This window comes from Fomitopsis serialis (genome assembly GCF_022376445.1).
Source record: "Fomitopsis serialis strain Sig1Antser10 chromosome Unknown B0H18scaffold_14, whole genome shotgun sequence".
Taxonomy (NCBI): domain Eukaryota; kingdom Fungi; phylum Basidiomycota; class Agaricomycetes; order Polyporales; family Fomitopsidaceae; genus Fomitopsis; species Fomitopsis serialis.
Window position 1 is genome coordinate 286,788 of NW_025954974.1, and position 19,549 is coordinate 306,336.

Sequence of the window (19,549 nt, forward strand, 5' to 3'; positions counted from 1 at the left end):
GGAGGAAAGAAGCGACATCAAGTAGGAAAAGGGAGGGTTGTAGCTCGCGAGACTCGTTCAGGTGTACTGTATGCCAGTTTTTTTCAATACCAGACGGTCGCCGTGTGGTGGAGGTCGACCGCGAAGACGCAGGTCATGTATAAGCGCCCATAAATTTGCCCAACTTGTCGGTGCTATACGCGTTTGCAGCTTGCACCCTGTGTTAGTCTAGCACCGGCGGGTTCATACAGACATTAGACAATTCCCACCAGTCATGTTTCTGTCACAAAGCGAGAGGTATGCAGGATATCTGGGCATCTATTGACGGAATGGGATTGTGTATGGATGGCCATGCCAAAGGTACTTTCGCGCAAAGCAATCGAGTGTGCAGGTCGACAGCAATATAGATTACAGTATGTTAAAATGGATACCACGCGGGATGCGGGGATTTTGCTGACGACGAGGGCTGCTCGTGGAGGTGCTCGCGGCGGTGAATGGCAGAAGGTCGGATATATGCGGGACGTGTTACGCAACATTGCGCGTAGGCTATCATCGCTGCGAAATACAGTACTTGAATACAGTTGCCGGAGAACAAGGCTTGCGCAACGCACCATGGGATACGGTAGGGTGCACTCGGTCGACACTCGTGCGGCTCTCCTCCCTCTACCCTCAAGCCGGGATCATCATGTCCCCCACGTCCGGATGGCAGCAATGCCGCCAAAGAACACGACCAACCCCGTCAGGATGCTGACATTCCCCGGGAGTTTTTCAGGTGCCCAGACCTCCTCGCGCATGAATGCAGAGAACTTGGACTCGTTCGCGTCGTGGAGGGCGCCGCGACGCACAGGTGCGCCGGAGTAGTAGGCGGGGCCGGAGCCGGGAGGTGCGGAGCGACGAGCCATTTGTTTAGATTGTAGGGCGTGAGTGCGTGATGGGCTCGGGGACGTAGGCGACGACGTGAACGACGTTGAGGACGTCGGGCGACTCTCGGATGCTGGTGACGAGTGAGGAACACTGGCAGTGGACCCCGGAGCCTCCTCACCTACCGGGCCCCGGGGTCCCTGTCGCGCCGATCCGATCGCCTTTGCAATTGCCACAGCGGTCAACTGTCGGTCAACGTAAGTAGTATATATGCAGCCTCTGTGTCGCTCTTGAGATCTTGAGACCCGAGCCTCTCAACAGTATACACTGCAGTCACTGGCTGCGCAAATTCCTACGCCCTCATCAAGGACATAGACGTGCAATTCGAGTGAACATCTGTTAAAACGGTCTGTCAAGGTATCGGCATCAAACTCCCCATCATTCACATGCTTCTGGTCTGCTCGGTGGCGGAACGACGTCCATAGTTCTCTTTACACTGCAACTAGATTGACTGACACTGCTGTAACCCCGGCTCGCAGCACGGCTGAAGCAGGGTGAAAGAGCGAAACGAGCCATAGCTAACATTGAGACATGTCGGAAGCGTCGTCGCTGGTTGGGCTGTCAACGGAGTTCCTCAAGGTTTCCTCTCCCGAGCCTCATATTGCGTTGGTCGAGATCCTACGGTGAGTAAGCGTACTGTTACGCCTTGACGGAATCACGGAGAACCAATACTTGATTGCAAGGAAGCCTGTGAATGCCTTCAGTGAGGAGTAAGTGCCCGAGCCATTCATCTTGTCGGGAGCTCTCACGAATGCTTGACCTCGACTAGGTGCTGGACAGCATTAGCGCAGGTCTTCAACAAGATTTCTCTTCAGCCTACCGTACGCGTTGTCGTGCTTGCGTCCGCCCTCCCGAGGCTGTTCTCAGCAGGAATAGATCGTAGGCACGTCGCTTCAACGTCTTTCTCATACTCAATGTCCTCGAAACAGTGAGCGCACTCGGAGGACTCGGCGACGCTTTCTCCAACGAGCCTGCCAGACGCGCCCTCCAGCTGCGCGAACAAATACTCTCGTTCCAGAGCTGCATCACAGCGATCGAGCGGTGCCCCTACCCCGTGATCGTCGCAGCGCACGGAATCGCATTCGGCCTCTCCATCGACATCATGGCCGCATGCGACGTGCGATACGCAGCGTCGAATACCGTCTTCTCGATCAAGGTAGGCTGCGTACTCACTCCACCCTCCGGACACTTAGCTGAGAGTACACATTCAGGAAGTCGACGTCGGCCTCGCCGCCGACATCGGCACGCTCGCGCGCCTGCCCAAGATCTCGGGCAACCACAGCCTGCTGCACGAGCTAGCATACACCGCGCGCGACTTCTCCGCGGCCGAGGCCGAGAAGCTCGGCTTCGTCTCGCGCGTTGTACAGGGCAGCCGCGACGAGGTCCTCTCGGCTGCATTGCAGACGGCGCGGACGATCGCGGGGAAGTCGCCGATTGCGGTGCTTGGGTCGAAGCACTTGTTGTTGCATGCGAGGGATCATAGGTGTGTGGAGACGTTGTGGGATTTGAGTATAGCATTAACCCGGTCTCCGTTGGCAGTGTGCAGGAGAACTTGGATTACACAGCTACGTGGAACAGCGCCATGCTCCAGACTGCCGTGAGTGCCTCGCGTTCGCTCCAGTTCGATCATGTAGCGCGTTGCTTACTCTCCTGCAGGACATGAAGGAGCTCGTCAAGTCTACGAAGACGAAGACGAAGCCGCAGTTCGCTCCTCTCGGAAAGCTGCCGTCCAAGCTATAATCAGGCTTTGTTTTCTCAGCCACCCGGAACATCTGTACGAATATTAGCGGTATACTCACACGACAACGATTGCACGTCTTGGTCATCGTGACGATGTGTTGAGCGTGTTCAGCGACCGACTCCTTGTTCTCTCCATACCCAGCTCGATCTACGCTGTAATCCCATCAATGGTTGAGCGTGATCTACCCTCGTTTGAGACACACAAGGACGCATACACTCATAGCCTCGCACACGCAGAAAGAGTCAGAACTGAGATTTAGCAGCAGAGATCTGTGTTCTACTACATATCTATCCAGCCCTACGCCTTGCATTCGTTGCGAAATTGGCGCAGGGTGGTACACGTAGGCCTGTTTAATTTGATCGGGTTCTGTAAGGCCTCAGGCTCAACATGAGGTGGGGAATGCTGCTGCATCCGGATTGGGAAGCGCCGTGGCCAAGTGAGAACGACCAACTGACGACCACTGGCATTGTTGCTATAGCGCTAGGTGACCTCCATCCTACTCCATCGTAGCGGCGCAAGCGCCAATCCTCGACTCCTGCATGGCACATACTGTAGCTGCTCAGCTGCCACAGCGGAACTAAACGTAGTAGACACTGTAAGTTATGATGTATTGTAATGTTGTATTATCATCGGAAATGGTATTGAAGATTCAATTGGAAGCCCTCACGCCCGGGCGTCTCGGGCTTCCACGAGTTCACACTGCTGACTTACTGCGATACATACTGTACCACAGTGCATGCGAGAGCTATCGACATGAGAGAGGGAAGAATCATTCACTGTTGAATGGTTACAGATGTTCCAGGTGTCCAGACAGCTTGAAGCCTGCACGGAAGGATTCAACTGCCTCGAGCTGCCTCGTAAGGACCTCGAGCATTGCTGCGATACTGCTTATGGGAATTCTAAGTCACGTGCTTTTTTACGGAAGGAGCGGCATCACCGGCATGGACTCAAGTTAGGGTGGACAAAGCCCTCCTTGTGTAAGTACAGCGAAACGGACGGATCGCAATTGTCACTACATACCTACTTCCGTGCCTACTCAGCGTCGTCACCATGACACGCCTGCAGTACTGGAAGATGTAAGTTGCTCTGGCAGTTTGTCGCAACCGGCACTGACGGATGCTTCGTTATTGTGGCCAGCATCAACATCGACAAGAGACACACTATCGAGTTTGATTCTCTTAGGCTAAGCGACATTCTCTTCTCGCATGAACCAACCCGGCTCGTCTGGGCGTTGGCAAGGCCCCGCAAGGTGAGTAAGCACCGTGGCCGGGATAGTATGATACTTAGTGCAACATCATCATCGACGCTGGTCTCCTCAGTTCAAACCATACCAGCGCTCACTCAAACGAGGCCACAGTACGGACCCGCACGACCTCGGCGCGCTCAACCTGCCCTTCGACATCCTCGAGCGCATATTCCAGCAGTTCAATTACGACGACATCGCCGATGCTGTCTTCCTCGCGCTCACCAACTCGTTCTTGCGCGACGTCGGTCAGAACCGCGTATGCGAATTGCTGCGCATAGAGTACTCTTGCCCTTGGCACCTCGCGCGTATCGCCTGCGTGGGCAACCGCCTCGCTGGCGACGATTTTCCCCCCGGCGTCAAGGAACGCGAGAAGGCGCAACTCGGAGGCCGCGCATACGACCGATTCCTCGGGGCCAACGTTCCTCGGCTGTTCATAGCAGAACACGCCTTGGCTGACAAGAGGTTTCGTGGCTATTTGGGCAAAATATTCAGTCCGCGCAAAACGAAGTTCCTGTCCCCTGCAGAGCGGCGTGAGATGGACAGCCTGTTGCAGCCCGATTTCTCCTGGGATGGGAGGCCAGAGACCGAGTGGATCCTCTGCAACTGGACGGAGGCTAAGTACGTGCGTGCCAGCGGTGTCGCCAGGCTCACGGATTCGCGCTGTGACGGTCCGTGGACGGATGGCATGCTGAGCCTTGGGCACGTCCTCCTCACCCAAATTTGTTGGTCGTCCGAACGCTCGGGCGCAATAGATGACAAGAGAGGCCTCAACATTCACCGTGGCCCCTGGGCTGGACACTACATTTCGATCACCACCGTGGATCAGCTGACAGAGAACGTGTCCTACAATTGCAAGCAGTACGTGGATGTCACAGACAAGATCCTGGCTGAAGTCTCCGAGCTATGGAGAGATAATGACATGGATGTACTGGAGTGCGCGGCGGAGTCGTCAGAGTCGGACGACAATGAAGAGACATTCCAGGAGTATACATACTCGGATGATGAACTATATCAGACGATGCAGAGCAGCATTTGAATGACGATATGGAGATGGACTTGCAAGACGGGGTGGTGAACAATACAGGAGCACAGGTGCAGCCAGACTAGGGGGACGTAGCAGAAATGGGTGACACATGGAAAGCACAAGACGATATGTATGACGCTATTTCTGTGTTGGTGCTAAAGGCTATGATAAACGACGATGGAGTGGACGCGTCACAGAATCAGTGGAGGCGTGCGTCCCTCATGGACCCACAATGGAGCTTAGTACCACCTAGAGTATTGCCGCACAGTGCGCTCGACGGGTGGTGCCGCGGCAACAGAACCTGTCCCTTGCTGACAACGCCGTGACAGCGCGTTCCACACAGGTTTTGCCATCAGCTGTCCGACGCCTTGCTCACATATGCTCCGCATCGAACATCGTGTCCCGTAAGTAGCTGCTATCGCCACGTTAGACGTGCGATTCGCCCGTTTCGAGGTGTATATATCACTTGGTAGTGCGCATCCGCGGCATCGTTGCACGTGGATATCATCCGGATTGGGAAGCGCCGTGGCCAACATCGTGAGAACGACCAATTTTGAATAAATAAACTCCATCATCATTGCAAGTACTTACAACGCAACGGACAGATCACTATTGTTACTGCATACCTATTCAAGTTCTCGTGCCTAGCGTTTATAACATGTCGTGGCAGTACTGGAAGATGTAAGTTGCTTTTGCAGTTTGTCCCAGCAGGCACTGACGGATGTTTGGTTAACTATTGTGGCCAGCATCAACATTGACAGAAGACACACTATATCGCGTTCACTTCTCTTAGGCTATTCGACATCCTCTTCTCGCATGACCCAGCCCGGCTTGTCTGGATGTTAGCGGTACCCCGGAAGGTGAAAGGCATCGTGGCCGGCATTTGATACGATTCAACTGACGTGACGCTGATCTCCCCAGCCCAAACCGTATCAACGCTCACTTGAACGAGGCCACAGCACTGACCCGCGCGACCTCGGCGCACTCAACCTGCCCTTCGACATCCTGGAACATATATTCCGGCAGGTCCGAAACGAGGACATCGCTGATGCTGTCTTCCTCGCGCTCACCAACTCGTTCTTGCGCGACGTCGGTCAGAACCGCGTATGCGACTTGCTGCTCATAGAGTACTCTAGCCCTTGGCACCTAGAGCGCATCGTTTGCGTGGGCGACCGTCTCGCCGGCGACGACTTACCCCCCGGCGTCAAGGAGCGCGAGAAGGCGCAACTCACGGGGCGCGTACACGATCGATGGACATATGGTTTCGACTCAGAACCTGTTCCTCGGTTGTACATAGACGATGGCACCTTCCTCGATACGGACGCGCGCGGACTGCTGGGCAAGAGATTCAGTCGGCATAATACGTCCTCTTTGTCCCCTGCAGAGCGACGTAAAATGGACAACTTGCTGCGGCTCGACTTCTCCTGGGATGGGAGGCCGGAGACCGAGTGGATCCTCTGCAACGGACGACGGCTCAGTACGTGCGCGCCAGTGGTGTCGCCAGGTTGACGGGCTCGCGCTGTGACGGTCCGTGGACGGACGACCTACTGAGCCTTGGGCACGTCCTCCTCACCCAGATTTGTTGGTCGTCGGATCGCTCGGGCGCACTAAAAGGCAAGAGACGCTTCGCCATTCACCGTGGTCCTTGGGCCGGGCACTACTTTACGATCACCACCGTGGATCAATTGACAGAGAGCGAGTCCTACAACTGCAAGGAGTATGTTGATGTGACAGACAAGATCTTGGATGAGGTCTTGGAACTATGGAGAGATAATGACCCGGATACATTGGCAAAGCACCTGCGGCCTGCGGAGTCGTCAGAGGACGCAGTATCAACATCTGACTCGGACGACAATGAAGAGACACATTGGGAGGACGATTGATCTGGTGACTATGAAGGGATGTACTCGGAGGATGAACCATATGATGACGACGAAGAGGGGCATTGGAACGACGATATAGAGATGGACATGCAAGACGGAACGGTGAACGATATAGTGTCACAGGAACACGTGGACTAGAGGACATGTAACAGACTCTATGGACGACATGGCAGGGGAAGCGCAAGATGACATGTATGCTGACTTCTTTGTTGTTATATAAATGATCTGGTTTCTACCAATGTGAGCACCATTGTCGATGGGTAGCGCCGTACGGTAGGATTACTGTACCTGTGTTGCTAGTGTGAGTTGATGAGTCAATTGGATGTACCGCCGTTATCGTTGAGATTTCAAAGCTTATTACACGATGGCTTGTGCAGCGAGGTATGACTGATTCCTGTGATAAATCTGTGTTGCAGTCCACTGTGGGCCAGAAATGGATGTCTGTCTTCCTGGTCAGCAATGCAATCCGATACCAAGACCTCCACATGAGGTCTCAGGCAGTATCGAACCTAGTCAGCAACGGAGACTCGGATCAGTGGCGCAAGTTCTCTTCTGGCTGAGCATGTCGCGTCTACGCCGTTATGTGCAAGACGGTCAGGTAGTGGAGGTTATATAAGCGTATCACGTCCGCATGGACAGAACGAACCCCTGAGCCTATGCTGGAGCAAGAGCCTCGACTCACTGAAGAGGGTATTCATAGAAGTCGGTTTGACTGGTGAGATCAACACTCGAGATGGATGCAACAGCACCTCCGATAAATAACAACAGTCAGTACAATCTCCGTCCCGATACAGTCACGATCAAAAACCCAAGAACTCGACACCACCCCCGGCCACGCACTCACAACCTCGGCTTGATCAAGTTCTTGACCGCATCTGGGTTGATCAGCGCCTCGGGGTACGGCAGCAAGAACTGGCGCAGATGCTCGCTCCCGCCGTCGACGGGGAGCACTTGGCCGGTGACCCAGCTCGCGGCGTCGCTGAAGAGGAAGACGGTCGCGTTCGCGATGTCGTGCAGGTGCCCCGCCCGCCCAAGGGGAATGTTGGCGGCGTGCGATTTGCCTTTGGGCGAGAGACGGTCGACGCCTTCGGTGCCGCCGATGGGCCCGGGGGCGATCACGTTGGAGCGGACGCCCTGAGAGTGTGTTAGGAGGATGAGAGGGGCGAGAGTAGGAGGGACGTACGAAAGGGCCCTCCTCAACTGCGAGGACTGCGGAGGCTGCAGGATGTTGTTAGCTGCTTATGACGTAGCGGTGCACGGGTATACTCACTAGCATCGACAGCGGCCTTTGCGGCTGAGACGTGCACCTGGTAAGGTGTACCTGCAAGAAAATGAGTGCATAGTGCAGTGCCTATGCAACGTCTACGGACCTTTGTAGTGCAGAGTAGCACTGACATGAATGTACGCGCCCTTCGATGCGCGGACGTGTGCGATGGTGGCTTTGATCGTGTTGTACGTACCGAGCTGCCCCAAGTGCGTGAGCGAGGAGCAGATGACTTCTTCAATGCACATACGGTGTCGATGTCAATGACAGTCTTGAAGCCCTTCTCCGAGAGACCAGAGATTGGGACAAGGAAGTTCCCGGCAGCTCCTACAGGCCGAAACCCGTTATAACACTGGTCACACGTTGGACCCCAGGGAGCTGACCGCAAATGACGAAGTCGATCCTGCCGAACTTCTCGATGGTCTTCGCCGCGGCGTTCTTGAGCTGCTCAGGATCGCGTACGTCGGCTTGGGCGACGAGACACTGTCTCCCAGTAGCCTTGGAGAGCTCTGCCGCGCTCGCATTGAGTCGGTCGAGTCTGATAGATGTATGGCTCGATGATGTACAGTTGACCTCGACTGGCGAGTACTCACTTCCTCCCGACAATCGTCGCATCCGCCCCATGGCGCATCTGTCCTCACTATAGTTTCTGATATAACGCTTTAATGCGTGCCCACGTACCACAGCCTCTGTCATGCCCTTGCATATCCCGGAGCCACCACCCGTGCAGAACAGGACCTTTCCTTTGAATATGTCACTCTTGAAGACCGCCGAGGAGTCGACCACGGGTGCGACGTATGCCTGGGGAGCCATGATATGCAGTACGATGGTTTTTGGTGGGGAGAGCTGTAGGTGCTATATAGTACGGTGATGGTTCCGGTACAGCATGGGGTCGACTGCATTAAGTAGCACATCGGGAAACAGGTGATTGCGGGGAGCGGGAGAAGGATCGGCGCCGTGCAGCTGCCCGACCGAGTCGGGGTTGCCAGAAGCGGACGGGCGAAGACCCTTGGCAGCGCCTCAGTCGCGGAGGCGGCAGAGACCTCGGACAGTGCCTCTCCGACGGACCGACCGCGGGAGCGCGCCACCGACGACTGCAACGACTCTCATGCAGCCCGGGAGCGACGGTGGGCATGCGCACGGTCAAGGTCGTTGTCATCGGCGCGTCGGGCGTAGGCAAGACTAGTCTTCGCAACCAGGTGCGTGCTCGCTGTGCAGCATGGGGAGCTCAAGCTGAAGCCTCTGCAGTACATTTCGGGACGCTTCACGACCGGGTATCGTGCGACCATTGGCGCAGACTTCATAACGAAATCTGTGCCGCACCACAGCGCGCAGGATGAGACGGTGACATTGCAGATATGGGTGCGTGGTCTTGTTGCAATACTGCGGGCGGGACGAGACTGGAGTTGCGCAGGACACGGCGGGGCAGGAGCGCTTCTCGAGCCTTTCATCTGCGTTCTTCCGCGGCGCGGACGCAGCGATCCTCCTCTTTGACGTGAACCAGCCCGAGACGCTGCAAGCCCTCGTGCGATGGTGGGACGACTTTCGCGAAAAGGCCCCCGTGCCGGACGAGGACCTCCAGGACTTTTGCTGCGTCGTCGTCGGGAACAAGATCGACCTTGCCCGCGACACCCCCAGTGTATCCGAAGCGGATGCCGTACGCCTGGTCGACGAGCTCGTCCCTCCACTCTCACCACCTCTTGCACCTATCCTGAGCGTCGTGCCGATCCTCGAGGCAGAGAGCGACGAGGATGACATGCCCACGCCCATTGTTGCGCCGGGCACACCCCCGAGCAAATCTATCGACATCATCGCACGGCGCCCCCGACGCAGCCTGCGCTCCGTCTCGCGCTCGCGGAGCCGGTCGACGGTCTTCCGGGGCGGGACGGTCGGCACAATGACCACGACGCACACGATCTACCACACGCCCTCCTCCTCCGTGTTCGACCTGTTCGAGTCCGCGCTGTCCTCGCCTGCGCGCACGACGGTGTCGATATCCACGGGCTCCGCGTCGCCCGTGCGCTCGCCGTCGTACTCGCCGACGCGCACGCCACGCCGGCAGCCGTCGTCGTCGACGGTCTCGTCCGCGCCGACGATCACCCCGAGCTTCTTCCACCGCGAGCGCGCCCACAGCCTGTCGACGACGCCCGCGTCTGGCCCGTCGCCCGCGGGCTCGTTCTCGCTGCCGCCGCCGCCGGAGCGCCGGCCGAAGCTGTTCTTTACGTCGGCGAAAACGGGGGAGGGCGTGGCGGGGGTGTTCGAGTACGTTGCGCGGCGGGTGGTGATGCAATGGGAATACGAGGAGGCACTGGACGCGCGGACGCTGCATATGCAGGAGGCGGACGAGACGATCCGGCTGACGCACGCGCAGGGGGACCGGAGGCGGCTTGTCGGGTCGTGTTGCGGGACGTGATATGCTAGGTTGTCATTTCTGGAGGTCTTTGTTCTGTCCTCGTCTGGTAGATTGTGTATACAAGGGCTCGGTTCTAACAGTTTCCTCATATTATTGCCCTCTGTCCTCTCGTCTCTGCCTCTTGTACTTTTTATCGCTGCCCATTCCGTTCCACTTCGTTTATAACATGCGCCCGACCCGTATACATTCGCATGCTGTAGCAGCTAAATTGACACTGCGCCCGAAGGCCCTCGAGAGCGAGATTCACGCATGAGGGGATCTCCACGCGCCCGGGCGTATCGCGGACACGCGTCGCTGGCGCAGATCTCGTTCGCCCTGACGATCTCACTTGTGTGTGTACGTGCGTGTTCTCCCGCCATGCAGCCATCACTGCGCCATGGCTGGGTGCCAACGGGCCCCTCGTACCTTACCCTCTACCCATCCCCGGAGGAGACGTGGATGCTGCGTGCGCGCCCTATGTACCGTCCTCCGGCCCGTCCTAACCGGCTGAGGGTCAACGAGCGGCCCCGCGGGCACAATCACTTCAGTCCCTATCGAGTGCAGATGGGTAGGAACACACATGACCGTGTCCTAAGCCTACGGGAGTTCGAGGACGAAGTGTAGCATCCATCAGCACGCTTGGCCAGAGCGTAAATGGTGGCGTCGGTCTTGTGCGTGGCTAAAAGGAGCAGACCAGGACTTCGGCCGGGTACACGCTGCGCCGCCACTCGATGTCGACATCCACGCAAAGGCCCCCTTGCGTCTGTCCACTCGAAGAATTACGTAGCCCGCCGGGAGACCTAGAAGCCTAGCCTGAGAACATCCAAATATACCGGCCTGTATGCGCCCAGCACGTAGTCGAGGTGCAGCCTGGCGCGCAGCTGGAGATAGTACTGTCAAAGGGGAGGCACGATCTGGCCCGGTTCTCACCTGTGACAGAGGAAAGTGGTTGGCCTGCCTTGTGTATTGCCTGAACGCTGGATCTGCGCGCGCATCTGAACCTCGCAATCCCCGACAGGGCTCGCGCATGATGATGAACAAGCTGGCTGACCTCGGTTCGTGCTCTATCAGGACAGATGGTGGATGCGGGGCACGGTTGGGTCAGCCGTACCTGCGCGGACCGATTTCCACGTTCATTCACAGTCCTTGACGACGATAAGTACTATAAGCCGGCGGAAGAAGGACGGGGTTGAATGGAGGCTCGGCAGGGGTTATCACTTGACTGGGGGAGAACACCTTCGACGTCTTCGCCCATATCAAGCGTGGAAGTGACCAAACGGAACGTCATAGTGCTCACATAGCCCACACAGAATCTAGACACGCCTGGCGGTAGAATCCTGGGTGGACACACGACGTGGTGGCCAAGGGTCGAGGTGGCCGTCGTTAGCGAGGCGAAATGAAGCGCGTGCCCGTGCTCGGGCGCACTGGCGGGAAAGAGAGTTGGTGGAATAGGGGCCGAGCAGATAGGTGTCGGGTTTCGGGCCACATGAAAGAGGGCGTGGGTGTGTGTTGATGGGCGGGGTAATTGGCGTCGTTCTCGTTGGCCCGGCGAGGACACCGGACGGGCCAAGGGCACCAGGCGAGAGCGGGCGAGAGACTGGAGAGTTGGGAGCAAAAGACAGCGATTATGTGAACTGCTGGCGGGGAGAAGGAGAGCGTCGGAAGGGGATGGGTGAGAGAGGGAGCCAGCGTGAGCGGAGCGGAGAGCGCCGCGGTCCATGCGCGACGCGACCAAACGCAGCTTGACCTCTCTCACCCACTCCCTCGCCATCAACGACGGCGGCGGCGGCGACCCGATGGCCTCCAAGCAAAAGAGCCTCTCCCCCTCCTCGTCGTCGCCGGGCGCGGCGACCAAACTCCCCAGATTCTTTCAGAAATCGGGCAGGGACCGTTCGAAATCCGTAGCCGACACCGCCGCGAGCACGGCAAGCACCTCCTCGTCCTCGTCCTCCAGCCCTCCCCCCGCACCCGACGTACCAAAGGCCCGCAAATCCTTCAAGAAGGTCCTCTCGCCGACGAAGGACCGCGACGAGAAGCGCCGCGCTTCTCACGACACGGACAGCATCGACCGCGTCGAGCCAGAGACGCCTGCGGACGAACCTCCCGTCATCGTCGAGCCCGTGAACATCCCCCGCCCGCGCACACGCTCAGACCGGCCCTCTGCAGACCCTAGCAACACCTACCCGCAGGTCTACTACCCCTCCAGCGCCTCGGCTGCCCGCCTCACAGACCTCCCCACCCGCCTCTCTGGCTGGTTCTCGCACACCTTCAGCTCCTCCTCCACCGACCTCTCCCTGCCCTCCCTGCTCTCGCAGCAGCAGCTCGCAGCAGCCACGACGTCTCCGCGTGGCAAGAGCTCTGCCCTCCTCACTGCTGCGCGCCACGGCAAGGGCCACCTCGACAAGGCGATGCGCTATCTCCTCGACAGCGATGCGCTGCCCGATAAATGCAGCGACCCTATATGGATCCTTGGCGTCGAACATCCGGGCTACGAGCCGAACCCCCCGCCAACCGCCTCCGCATCGGCGCTCAGTGCGAGCGCAGGAGCGGGCGTCGCGCGACGCGGCTCCGCCGACTCCCGCCGTTCGCCGTCTTCGCTCCGCTCATCAACGTCCTCCGCACCCGCAACCCCGCAAGACTTGTCACCGTTCGATGCCTCCTTTTCGTCCGCACAGCTCACTCCATCATCACCAACATCCGGCAACAATGTGAAGGATCCGTCGAAGAACTGGCCGCCTGTGTTCTACGCCGACTTCACGTCGCGCATCTGGCTCACGTACCGCTCGCAGTTCCAGCCGATCCGTGATACGACGCTCTCTGCACTCGAAACGGAGGTAGGCGAGTACGCTGCGCCGACGGGCAGCCCCCAGCCGAAACGATGGAATTGGCCTCTCGGCGGTGAGAAGGGATGGACGAGCGACGCAGGCTGGGGTTGCATGCTGCGCACAGGGCAGTCGCTACTTGCGAATGCCTTGCTTCACCTACATCTTGGCCGCGGTAAGTGTGCCTCGCTGATTCCGTCCTCTGCGTGCTCACGTCACCCGCAGACTGGCGAAGACCTCCATATCCTATTTATACAGTGGACTACGCTACATATGTTCAGATCATCACTTGGTTCCTTGACCATCCTTCCCCTCTAGCACCGTTCAGCGTACATCGGATGGCTCTCGTTGGGAAGGAACTGGGAAAGGACGTTGGACAGTGGTTTGGGCCCAGCACAGCAGCTGGCGCGATCAAGTGCGTTTTCCTCTTCTATGCGTGCGTTCGCGATTACATGGACATGCAGGACCCTTGTACACACGTTTCCGGAGGCAAATTTGGGCGTGTCTGTCGCTGCGGACGGGGGCGTGGTCTACCAGTCCGACGTCTACGCAGTCTCCCATTCGACCATGGGTTCACCCCGAAGACACGCACGGTTGGGCTGGGGCGACCGTGGCGTCCTCATCCTCATCGGCATCCGTTTAGGACTCGACGGGGTGAATCCCGTATACTACGATACTGTCAAGGTATGTCCGATCCGCCGATGCGTAGTCTCGCTCACTGCAGCTGTGTCTAGGCTCTTTACACCTTCCCACAATCCGTTGGCATCGCTGGCGGACGGCCATCTTCCTCTTATTATTTCGTTGGCTCACAAGCAGATAACCTGTTCTACCTTGATCCGCACCACGCCCGCCCTGCCGTACCGCTGCGGCCACCGCCCATTTTTGGTGACACCCCGGCATCGAGCATCGATGGGCACCCCGAGCGCGCGACGTCGCCGGACAACTCGTACTCATCCGACCGTGAACGGGAGCGCGACCGCCCACGCAAGTCACACCACTTCCGGTCGCCCACCACCCCGACGTCCGTCCGCGTGAGCAGCGGTTCTGGGGGGTCGACTTTCTCGCACCGTTCATCGCCCGCGACGCCCTCCCCACTCCAACAGCAACTCTCCACGTCGTCGTCCAGCGCGGCTTCGCAGTCGTCCTCGTCGCAGTCGCATGCGCGCTGGCAGTCCTCGCCGAACATCCCGGACGACTCGGACATGGACATGCGAGAGCTGGGCGCAGACCTGGACCCGATACAGAGGCATTACGTGACGGCGTACTCGGCCTCGGAGCTGAAGACGTTCCATTGCGATCGTGTGCGGAAGATGCCCCTCTCGGGCTTGGACCCGAGCATGCTCATCGGGTTCTTGGTGAAGGATGAGCATGATTGGCTTGATTTCAGGAGTAGGGTCGCCGAGGTAGGTTGATCCCTGATTCCATGTGCGCTCAGACGTTCACATCTGTACAGCTCGCGAAGACGCACAAGCAGATCTTCTACATTCACGACGAGCCCCCGAGCTGGCCGTCCGATCCGGACGACAGCATAGGGCTCGAGAGCATATCCGAGCCGGACATCGACATGCCCGAAGATGATGACGGCGACTTTTCGGACGGCGTGCGCTCGCCTAGTGCCTCGCCCGACACGAGCGTGCAAGGCGTCGGGTCGAAGAGCGAGGCCGACACAGAGGACGACCCCATAGGACCTGTCACCCCAGGCCCCGGCACAGCCAAGTCGTCCTTCGATATACCCCAGCACGAGGTCATGGCAAAGAGCAAGAGCTCGTCGGTCGACGAGCCCATCGACTTTGACGATGAGGAGGACGAGGAGTGGTTGGACCCCGCGCCGTACCCCGAGGGCGACAGCGAGCCAACCCCCGCCGTAGTGCGCGCGGAACAGCAGGTGCACGCGCCGGCGATGAAGACGTCGCTGTCGACGAGCTCGACAATGAGCACGAGCACGAACGGTAGCAAGAAGCGGAAGAAGACGAAGAAGGGGAGCAGGGAGAAGCAGGTGCCCGTCCCGGTGCCGATGCCGCCCGTGCAGTTCCCCTTCCCCGCGACGAACCCGGACGACGAGGGCTCGCCGCGGGAGGTGGAGGACTTTGAGGAGCGCGAGCGGGTGAGCACGGAGACGGGGAGCAAGCGCGTGCCGCAGATGCGCACGGCGAAGGCGCGCGACGGCGGACGGACGCAGAGCGGCGGTGTCAGGGGCGTGCCTGCTGACGACTTTGACGACTTCTGATGGGTACGTAGTGGCGGTCGGTCTGACGGTCGGTGCGGTCAGTCCGCGCGCGGTGTTCCCGCCGCCTACATGTTTTGTATAGCGTATATGTTATGGTTCCTATGAGCTTCGGGCATACCGTTACAGTACTTATGATCACATTTGGTGTATTTTTTGTGTCGGCATGCGCTACTAGATAGTGACATATCCCCTATTTCCCTCCTCTCTCCAAAGCAATGCTTCACTCGACTGCGCGGACTGATCGCCGCTGGATTCTCGTCCGCTATGGCACCCCCCTTCTCGACATTCGACCTTCGTGTATTTTGCTTTTGGCCGTCCTTTGATACAAGCCACGTGTATTATTGTTCACTCAATATACCTCCTCAACAGTGGCCATATGGGATACGGACGAGGGCTACATTCATGACATATACACGTGCTGTGGATGATGAGCAGTTTGACTCTTCAGGCTGAGGCTGAGTGGAGAAAGACGAAGTACTTACTTATAATTGGGAGACGAATCGATGACAACTCGTTCTGCGCTCAAGCGCTCGCTTGTTCTTTCAAGAACGCACACGCACGAGGCTACCGTGACCGTGCTCGGACTCGGTTTGAGCTATCCCGAACGACTACCAGGTTCGATATCCTGTTAATTGCTGTCCTACTCGACTCACCCAGAATGCACACCAGGATGATGTCGCTCATGGACCTGATTGGAACCTTACCGCTCAAGGTTGAGCAAGAACACCGTCTCTTAGAGTAAGCCTTGACGTTTTTGAGCAGTGACACCTGTTGACCAAGGTATCATTACTTCAGCGACGACCAGGTATGATAGTGCGAGAATAATTATGAACAAGCATAGTATGCTGATGGTGCGTCGTCAAGATGGCAAACGCTATAGCGGACCTCGCTTCTTGCAGTCGGCTGCTCAAATCCATTGCAAACTCGAGGGTCGCAGTCAATCGTTTGCCACCCGAGATATTCAAGATGATAATCGAGCGGGTGGTTGTGCACCGCCACTACTACGGCGACTCATATGAACCCTACGCCCGCGAACGAGCGTGGTCTTCCGAGGATGTTCTTTCGCGCAGGCGAAACAGCTCTCTCGTGCTTCGCTTGATGCGTGTCTGCCATCACTGGCGAGAGATGTCCTTGCGAACACCCTTTCTGTGGAGCGACCTTACCCTTGACACACCTCCGCACTTGAGGGATCTGTTTCTCGAACGATCCGCTGGCGGCGACCTGAGGGTGAGTATAGGCTTGGACAGCGGGCTTACCCCATGGTTGAGATCCAAGCTCGTGTCCGACGGTTCTCGTGTCGGAGAGATCGTCGCACAATTCAGATGGTCGGAGCAGGTATTCGACTGTTTCGATTTCCCGGCACCCGTGTTACGGGTCGCCGACATCACCCAGGGTTACCCGACATACCAGGAGCAAGCGGGCGGTGATACCCAGCTCTTGCTGTTCCAAGGAGACACTCCGCGTCTCTTCCGCCTTTACCTATCCAAGATCCCCTGGTGTCCAGCGAACAAGTTCAGCACCCTCACACAGTTGTATCTCCACAATTGCAGCTGGTCAGGACCCTTCACTGCGCTCGCTTCGCTCCTCAGTGGGACTCCCAACCTTGTCGACTTGGTATTGGACAAGATGGACTGCCTTTCCGAGGACGAGGGTATTCATTTGCCTAAACCTCGCCTTGGTAGGCTGCAGCGACTTACGCTGTCGTCTACACGCAGCAAATCACGCCGTACAATCGTCAGGAGCATAGAACTCGGCGCATGTACCTCGGTCTCTATGTACGGCGGCTCGGATTTACGAGACCCTCTTATACTGGATGACATCCAGAGATCGAGGGGCCCGCGCGCCGATCAGTGGTCCAAGATCTATCTTCTGCGCACCCGGCCACGCACCGCCCCAGGCACCTTGCGATACGTCAACCCTCGCCAGACCCATTGTATTGTCGCCGTCTTCAGGTGTTCTATGTGAAAACATGGACATCGTAGGCGCAGAGTGGAAGGAGACTATCACCACGAGCGAAGGATCTGTACAGCTCGTATCCTCTGTTAGGATACCAGCCCAAGTCGATACATCTCTGGTCCGCGAGGCATGGATCATCGAGCTTTCATACCATGATGAACACTCCAAACTTGGTTTCTCCTCATCAGACTTGGTCAGCCTCATGCGGCGCATGCCAGCACTTGAGTCTCTGACGATGTCCGACGAGACCCTCAGCCGGTTCTGCCAATCACTCATGTTCGCCCGCGATACACTTTGCCCGCGACTATCTTCGGTGCACATCCTGCTCAATGGATGTTCGTCTGGTCCAGTATCCATCCTCAGGCCACTCGTTGCCATCCTGCGCTCCCTCCCTCGCCGCGTATTTAAGGTCAAGATTGGTTATCTCCCAGGTTTCAAGAAGGAACGCGTCTATGCAACGGAATTTGACGCGTTTTTTGATTCTGTCGAGTACGTGTCCTATACCGAAATGCCACATATGGAGATGCCGCCTGTTTACCGTGCCGACCCACACTCCTTCTGGCCATCGTGGCCTCTGCCCAAGTGGAAGAGTCAACTTGAGATGTGGAGCAGATTTGCTGGAGACGTGGAGTAGATTTTAGGAGCTGGCATCTGCCAGTGAGGCCGAGGCCGCGGCGGTTTCTGTCTCTTGCTCTTAGGTCCTGCTGTTGAGGAAGCTGTCGAATCTTTTTTGAACTACATCGTCTCTGATCTCTACTTGTCCCAGTGAGGTAGTGGTCCTCGACTCCGACCGGAGGGAGAGAGGAGGGTTTTGCCCATCGTACTGAGTACTAGTAGTACTTAGAATCCGCGGTCATGTCAGGATAGTACACTGCTCCCAAAGAAACACGGGAGCTCATTGCGGAAGACGCATCAACACAATGTGAGTGCACGGATGCCCGTCCGTCGATTTATCACTCACGCCCTCAGACAGATATGATAACCTCCGACTCGTCCGTGTCTGCCAATTGTCTGCAACCGACCCAGACCTCAGCGAGCTGGACGTCACTTTGGATCGTCTCCGTGACGACCTACAACGACTTACAGCGAGGGTGGAGACCACTTTGAACGAACACTTCATAAGGTGAATCAACATTGATGTAGTGCACCGACGTGATGACAAACGAGTGGCCAGTGGTCGACCGATTGCAGCGCCCAGGGCTCCCTTCCCATGAGAAGTCCGGCTCTATCATGTCTTGCATCGCTCATCGCTCCGCAGGAAACAAATGTTCGCTGCTCTGGGGGCCGAATCGTGTCCTCCCGGGCCGTTCGTCGTACATCACCTGCCAGCGGTCATTGAGAACAGACTGGGCTGCATGGTACAAGCGAGCTCCCCCTAACGCGAGGTCGTCGCCATCGAGGGAATCCCCGACATAGATGGAAGTTGGAGACACCATCGAGCGTTGCATTCGCATTGCATACATATCCCGGATGCGCTCTTGGCCAATGCTACTCAGGAGAGAGTTTACAGGCTTTGGATTGACCTGATCCATAAGACCCTTTCCCTCGACGTGACGAGCGATGTGCTCTGGGACGTCGAAGGGAAGGTCGAGCACGCCGTGATCGCGCGTGTCCGACACTGTCCGTGCTGCGCCCTCGCATCGTAATCGTACGGCTTGGATTGCTTGGACCAGAGAACTAAGGAACGAATCACACCAGCAATTGTACAAGGTTGTGCGCGCCGTGACGCTCACCTTACAAGGGGCAGCTAACGACTCTACCAGGGGCCGAGCCGGTTCGCGCGAGAATCGGAAGGACCACTCGAGTCGCAACGCTGCAAAGAGTTGCCAGTGGTCCCGTTGAATCCGCTAAAGCTTCAAAACTTTTACGGGTCACGATGTCATGGACGTCGATGAAGTGTACGTACATCTTCCAATACCGTCAGTGCCAGCTAACAAAAGATCGATAGACTGCCCCGCGGATCGCACACACTGGCAGCGCCGTGCGCGATCCGCGGGGCGATTTATTAGCTGGAAGTTGACCGATGGCATCTTGCAGTAAGTATGCCAGTCGCTGGATGTTGCTGTGTGCTACCTGTAGTGGAATGCCTTGGCA

The 19,549-nt window shown here is 57.5% G+C and overlaps 8 protein-coding genes across 8 annotated transcripts; 6 read left to right on the forward strand and 2 right to left on the reverse strand.

Moving 5' to 3' along the window:
* Positions 1-662: 662 nt before the first annotated feature.
* On the reverse strand, positions 663-881 carry B0H18DRAFT_872237 (uncharacterized protein; the record flags this gene model as incomplete). The annotated part of the gene is made up of 1 exon (XM_048040215.1): positions 663-881. The coding sequence occupies one exon, from the start codon at positions 879-881 to the stop codon at positions 663-665; it is 219 nt and encodes a 72-aa protein (XP_047896544.1).
* Positions 882-1,336: 455 nt separating this feature from the next.
* On the forward strand, positions 1,337-3,023 carry B0H18DRAFT_991027 (ClpP/crotonase). The gene is made up of 7 exons (XM_048045030.1): positions 1,337-1,523; positions 1,584-1,610; positions 1,670-1,779; positions 1,830-2,056; positions 2,112-2,383; positions 2,440-2,497; positions 2,557-3,023. Exons 1-7 carry the CDS (start codon positions 1,432-1,434, stop codon positions 2,638-2,640), a joined length of 870 nt encoding a protein of 289 aa, XP_047896545.1. The 5' UTR covers positions 1,337-1,431; the 3' UTR covers positions 2,641-3,023.
* Positions 3,024-3,691: 668 nt separating this feature from the next.
* B0H18DRAFT_952806 (uncharacterized protein) lies at positions 3,692-4,923 on the forward strand (the record flags this gene model as incomplete). Its single annotated transcript, XM_048042147.1, has 3 exons — positions 3,692-3,717; positions 3,779-3,890; positions 3,961-4,923. 3 exons carry the CDS (start codon positions 3,692-3,694, stop codon positions 4,921-4,923), a joined length of 1,101 nt encoding a protein of 366 aa, XP_047896546.1.
* A 560-nt stretch (positions 4,924-5,483) lies between these two features.
* B0H18DRAFT_1208978 (uncharacterized protein) lies at positions 5,484-6,794 on the forward strand (the record flags this gene model as incomplete). Its single annotated transcript, XM_048036297.1, has 4 exons — positions 5,484-5,592; positions 5,658-5,771; positions 5,833-6,359; positions 6,404-6,794. The coding sequence occupies exons 2-4, from the start codon at positions 5,751-5,753 to the stop codon at positions 6,792-6,794; spliced, it is 939 nt and encodes a 312-aa protein (XP_047896547.1). The 5' UTR covers positions 5,484-5,592; positions 5,658-5,750.
* Positions 6,795-7,315: 521 nt separating this feature from the next.
* Positions 7,316-8,945, reverse strand: B0H18DRAFT_991037 (uncharacterized protein). The gene is made up of 9 exons (XM_048045031.1): positions 8,740-8,945; positions 8,652-8,689; positions 8,442-8,596; positions 8,309-8,385; positions 8,165-8,258; positions 8,065-8,115; positions 7,978-8,012; positions 7,534-7,928; positions 7,316-7,506 (listed from the first exon to the last, which is right to left on the reverse strand). The coding sequence occupies exons 1-8, from the start codon at positions 8,869-8,871 to the stop codon at positions 7,635-7,637; spliced, it is 876 nt and encodes a 291-aa protein (XP_047896548.1). The 5' UTR covers positions 8,872-8,945; the 3' UTR covers positions 7,316-7,506; positions 7,534-7,634.
* A 246-nt stretch (positions 8,946-9,191) lies between these two features.
* Positions 9,192-10,471, forward strand: B0H18DRAFT_1116461 (P-loop containing nucleoside triphosphate hydrolase protein; the record flags this gene model as incomplete). Its single annotated transcript, XM_048033431.1, has 3 exons — positions 9,192-9,257; positions 9,307-9,420; positions 9,473-10,471. 3 exons carry the CDS (start codon positions 9,192-9,194, stop codon positions 10,469-10,471), a joined length of 1,179 nt encoding a protein of 392 aa, XP_047896549.1.
* Positions 10,472-12,246: 1,775 nt separating this feature from the next.
* B0H18DRAFT_872450 (peptidase family C54-domain-containing protein) lies at positions 12,247-15,499 on the forward strand (the record flags this gene model as incomplete). Its single annotated transcript, XM_048040225.1, has 5 exons — positions 12,247-13,447; positions 13,498-13,687; positions 13,737-13,956; positions 14,007-14,675; positions 14,726-15,499. 5 exons carry the CDS (start codon positions 12,247-12,249, stop codon positions 15,497-15,499), a joined length of 3,054 nt encoding a protein of 1,017 aa, XP_047896550.1.
* Positions 15,500-16,786: 1,287 nt separating this feature from the next.
* Positions 16,787-18,181, forward strand: B0H18DRAFT_991041 (uncharacterized protein). The gene is given in 3 exon segments (XM_048045032.1): positions 16,787-17,432; positions 17,452-18,109; positions 18,123-18,181. The coding sequence occupies 2 exon segments, from the start codon at positions 17,126-17,128 to the stop codon at positions 18,087-18,089; spliced, it is 945 nt and encodes a 314-aa protein (XP_047896551.1). The 5' UTR covers positions 16,787-17,125; the 3' UTR covers positions 18,090-18,109; positions 18,123-18,181.
* The last annotated feature ends 1,368 nt before the right edge of the window (positions 18,182-19,549 follow it).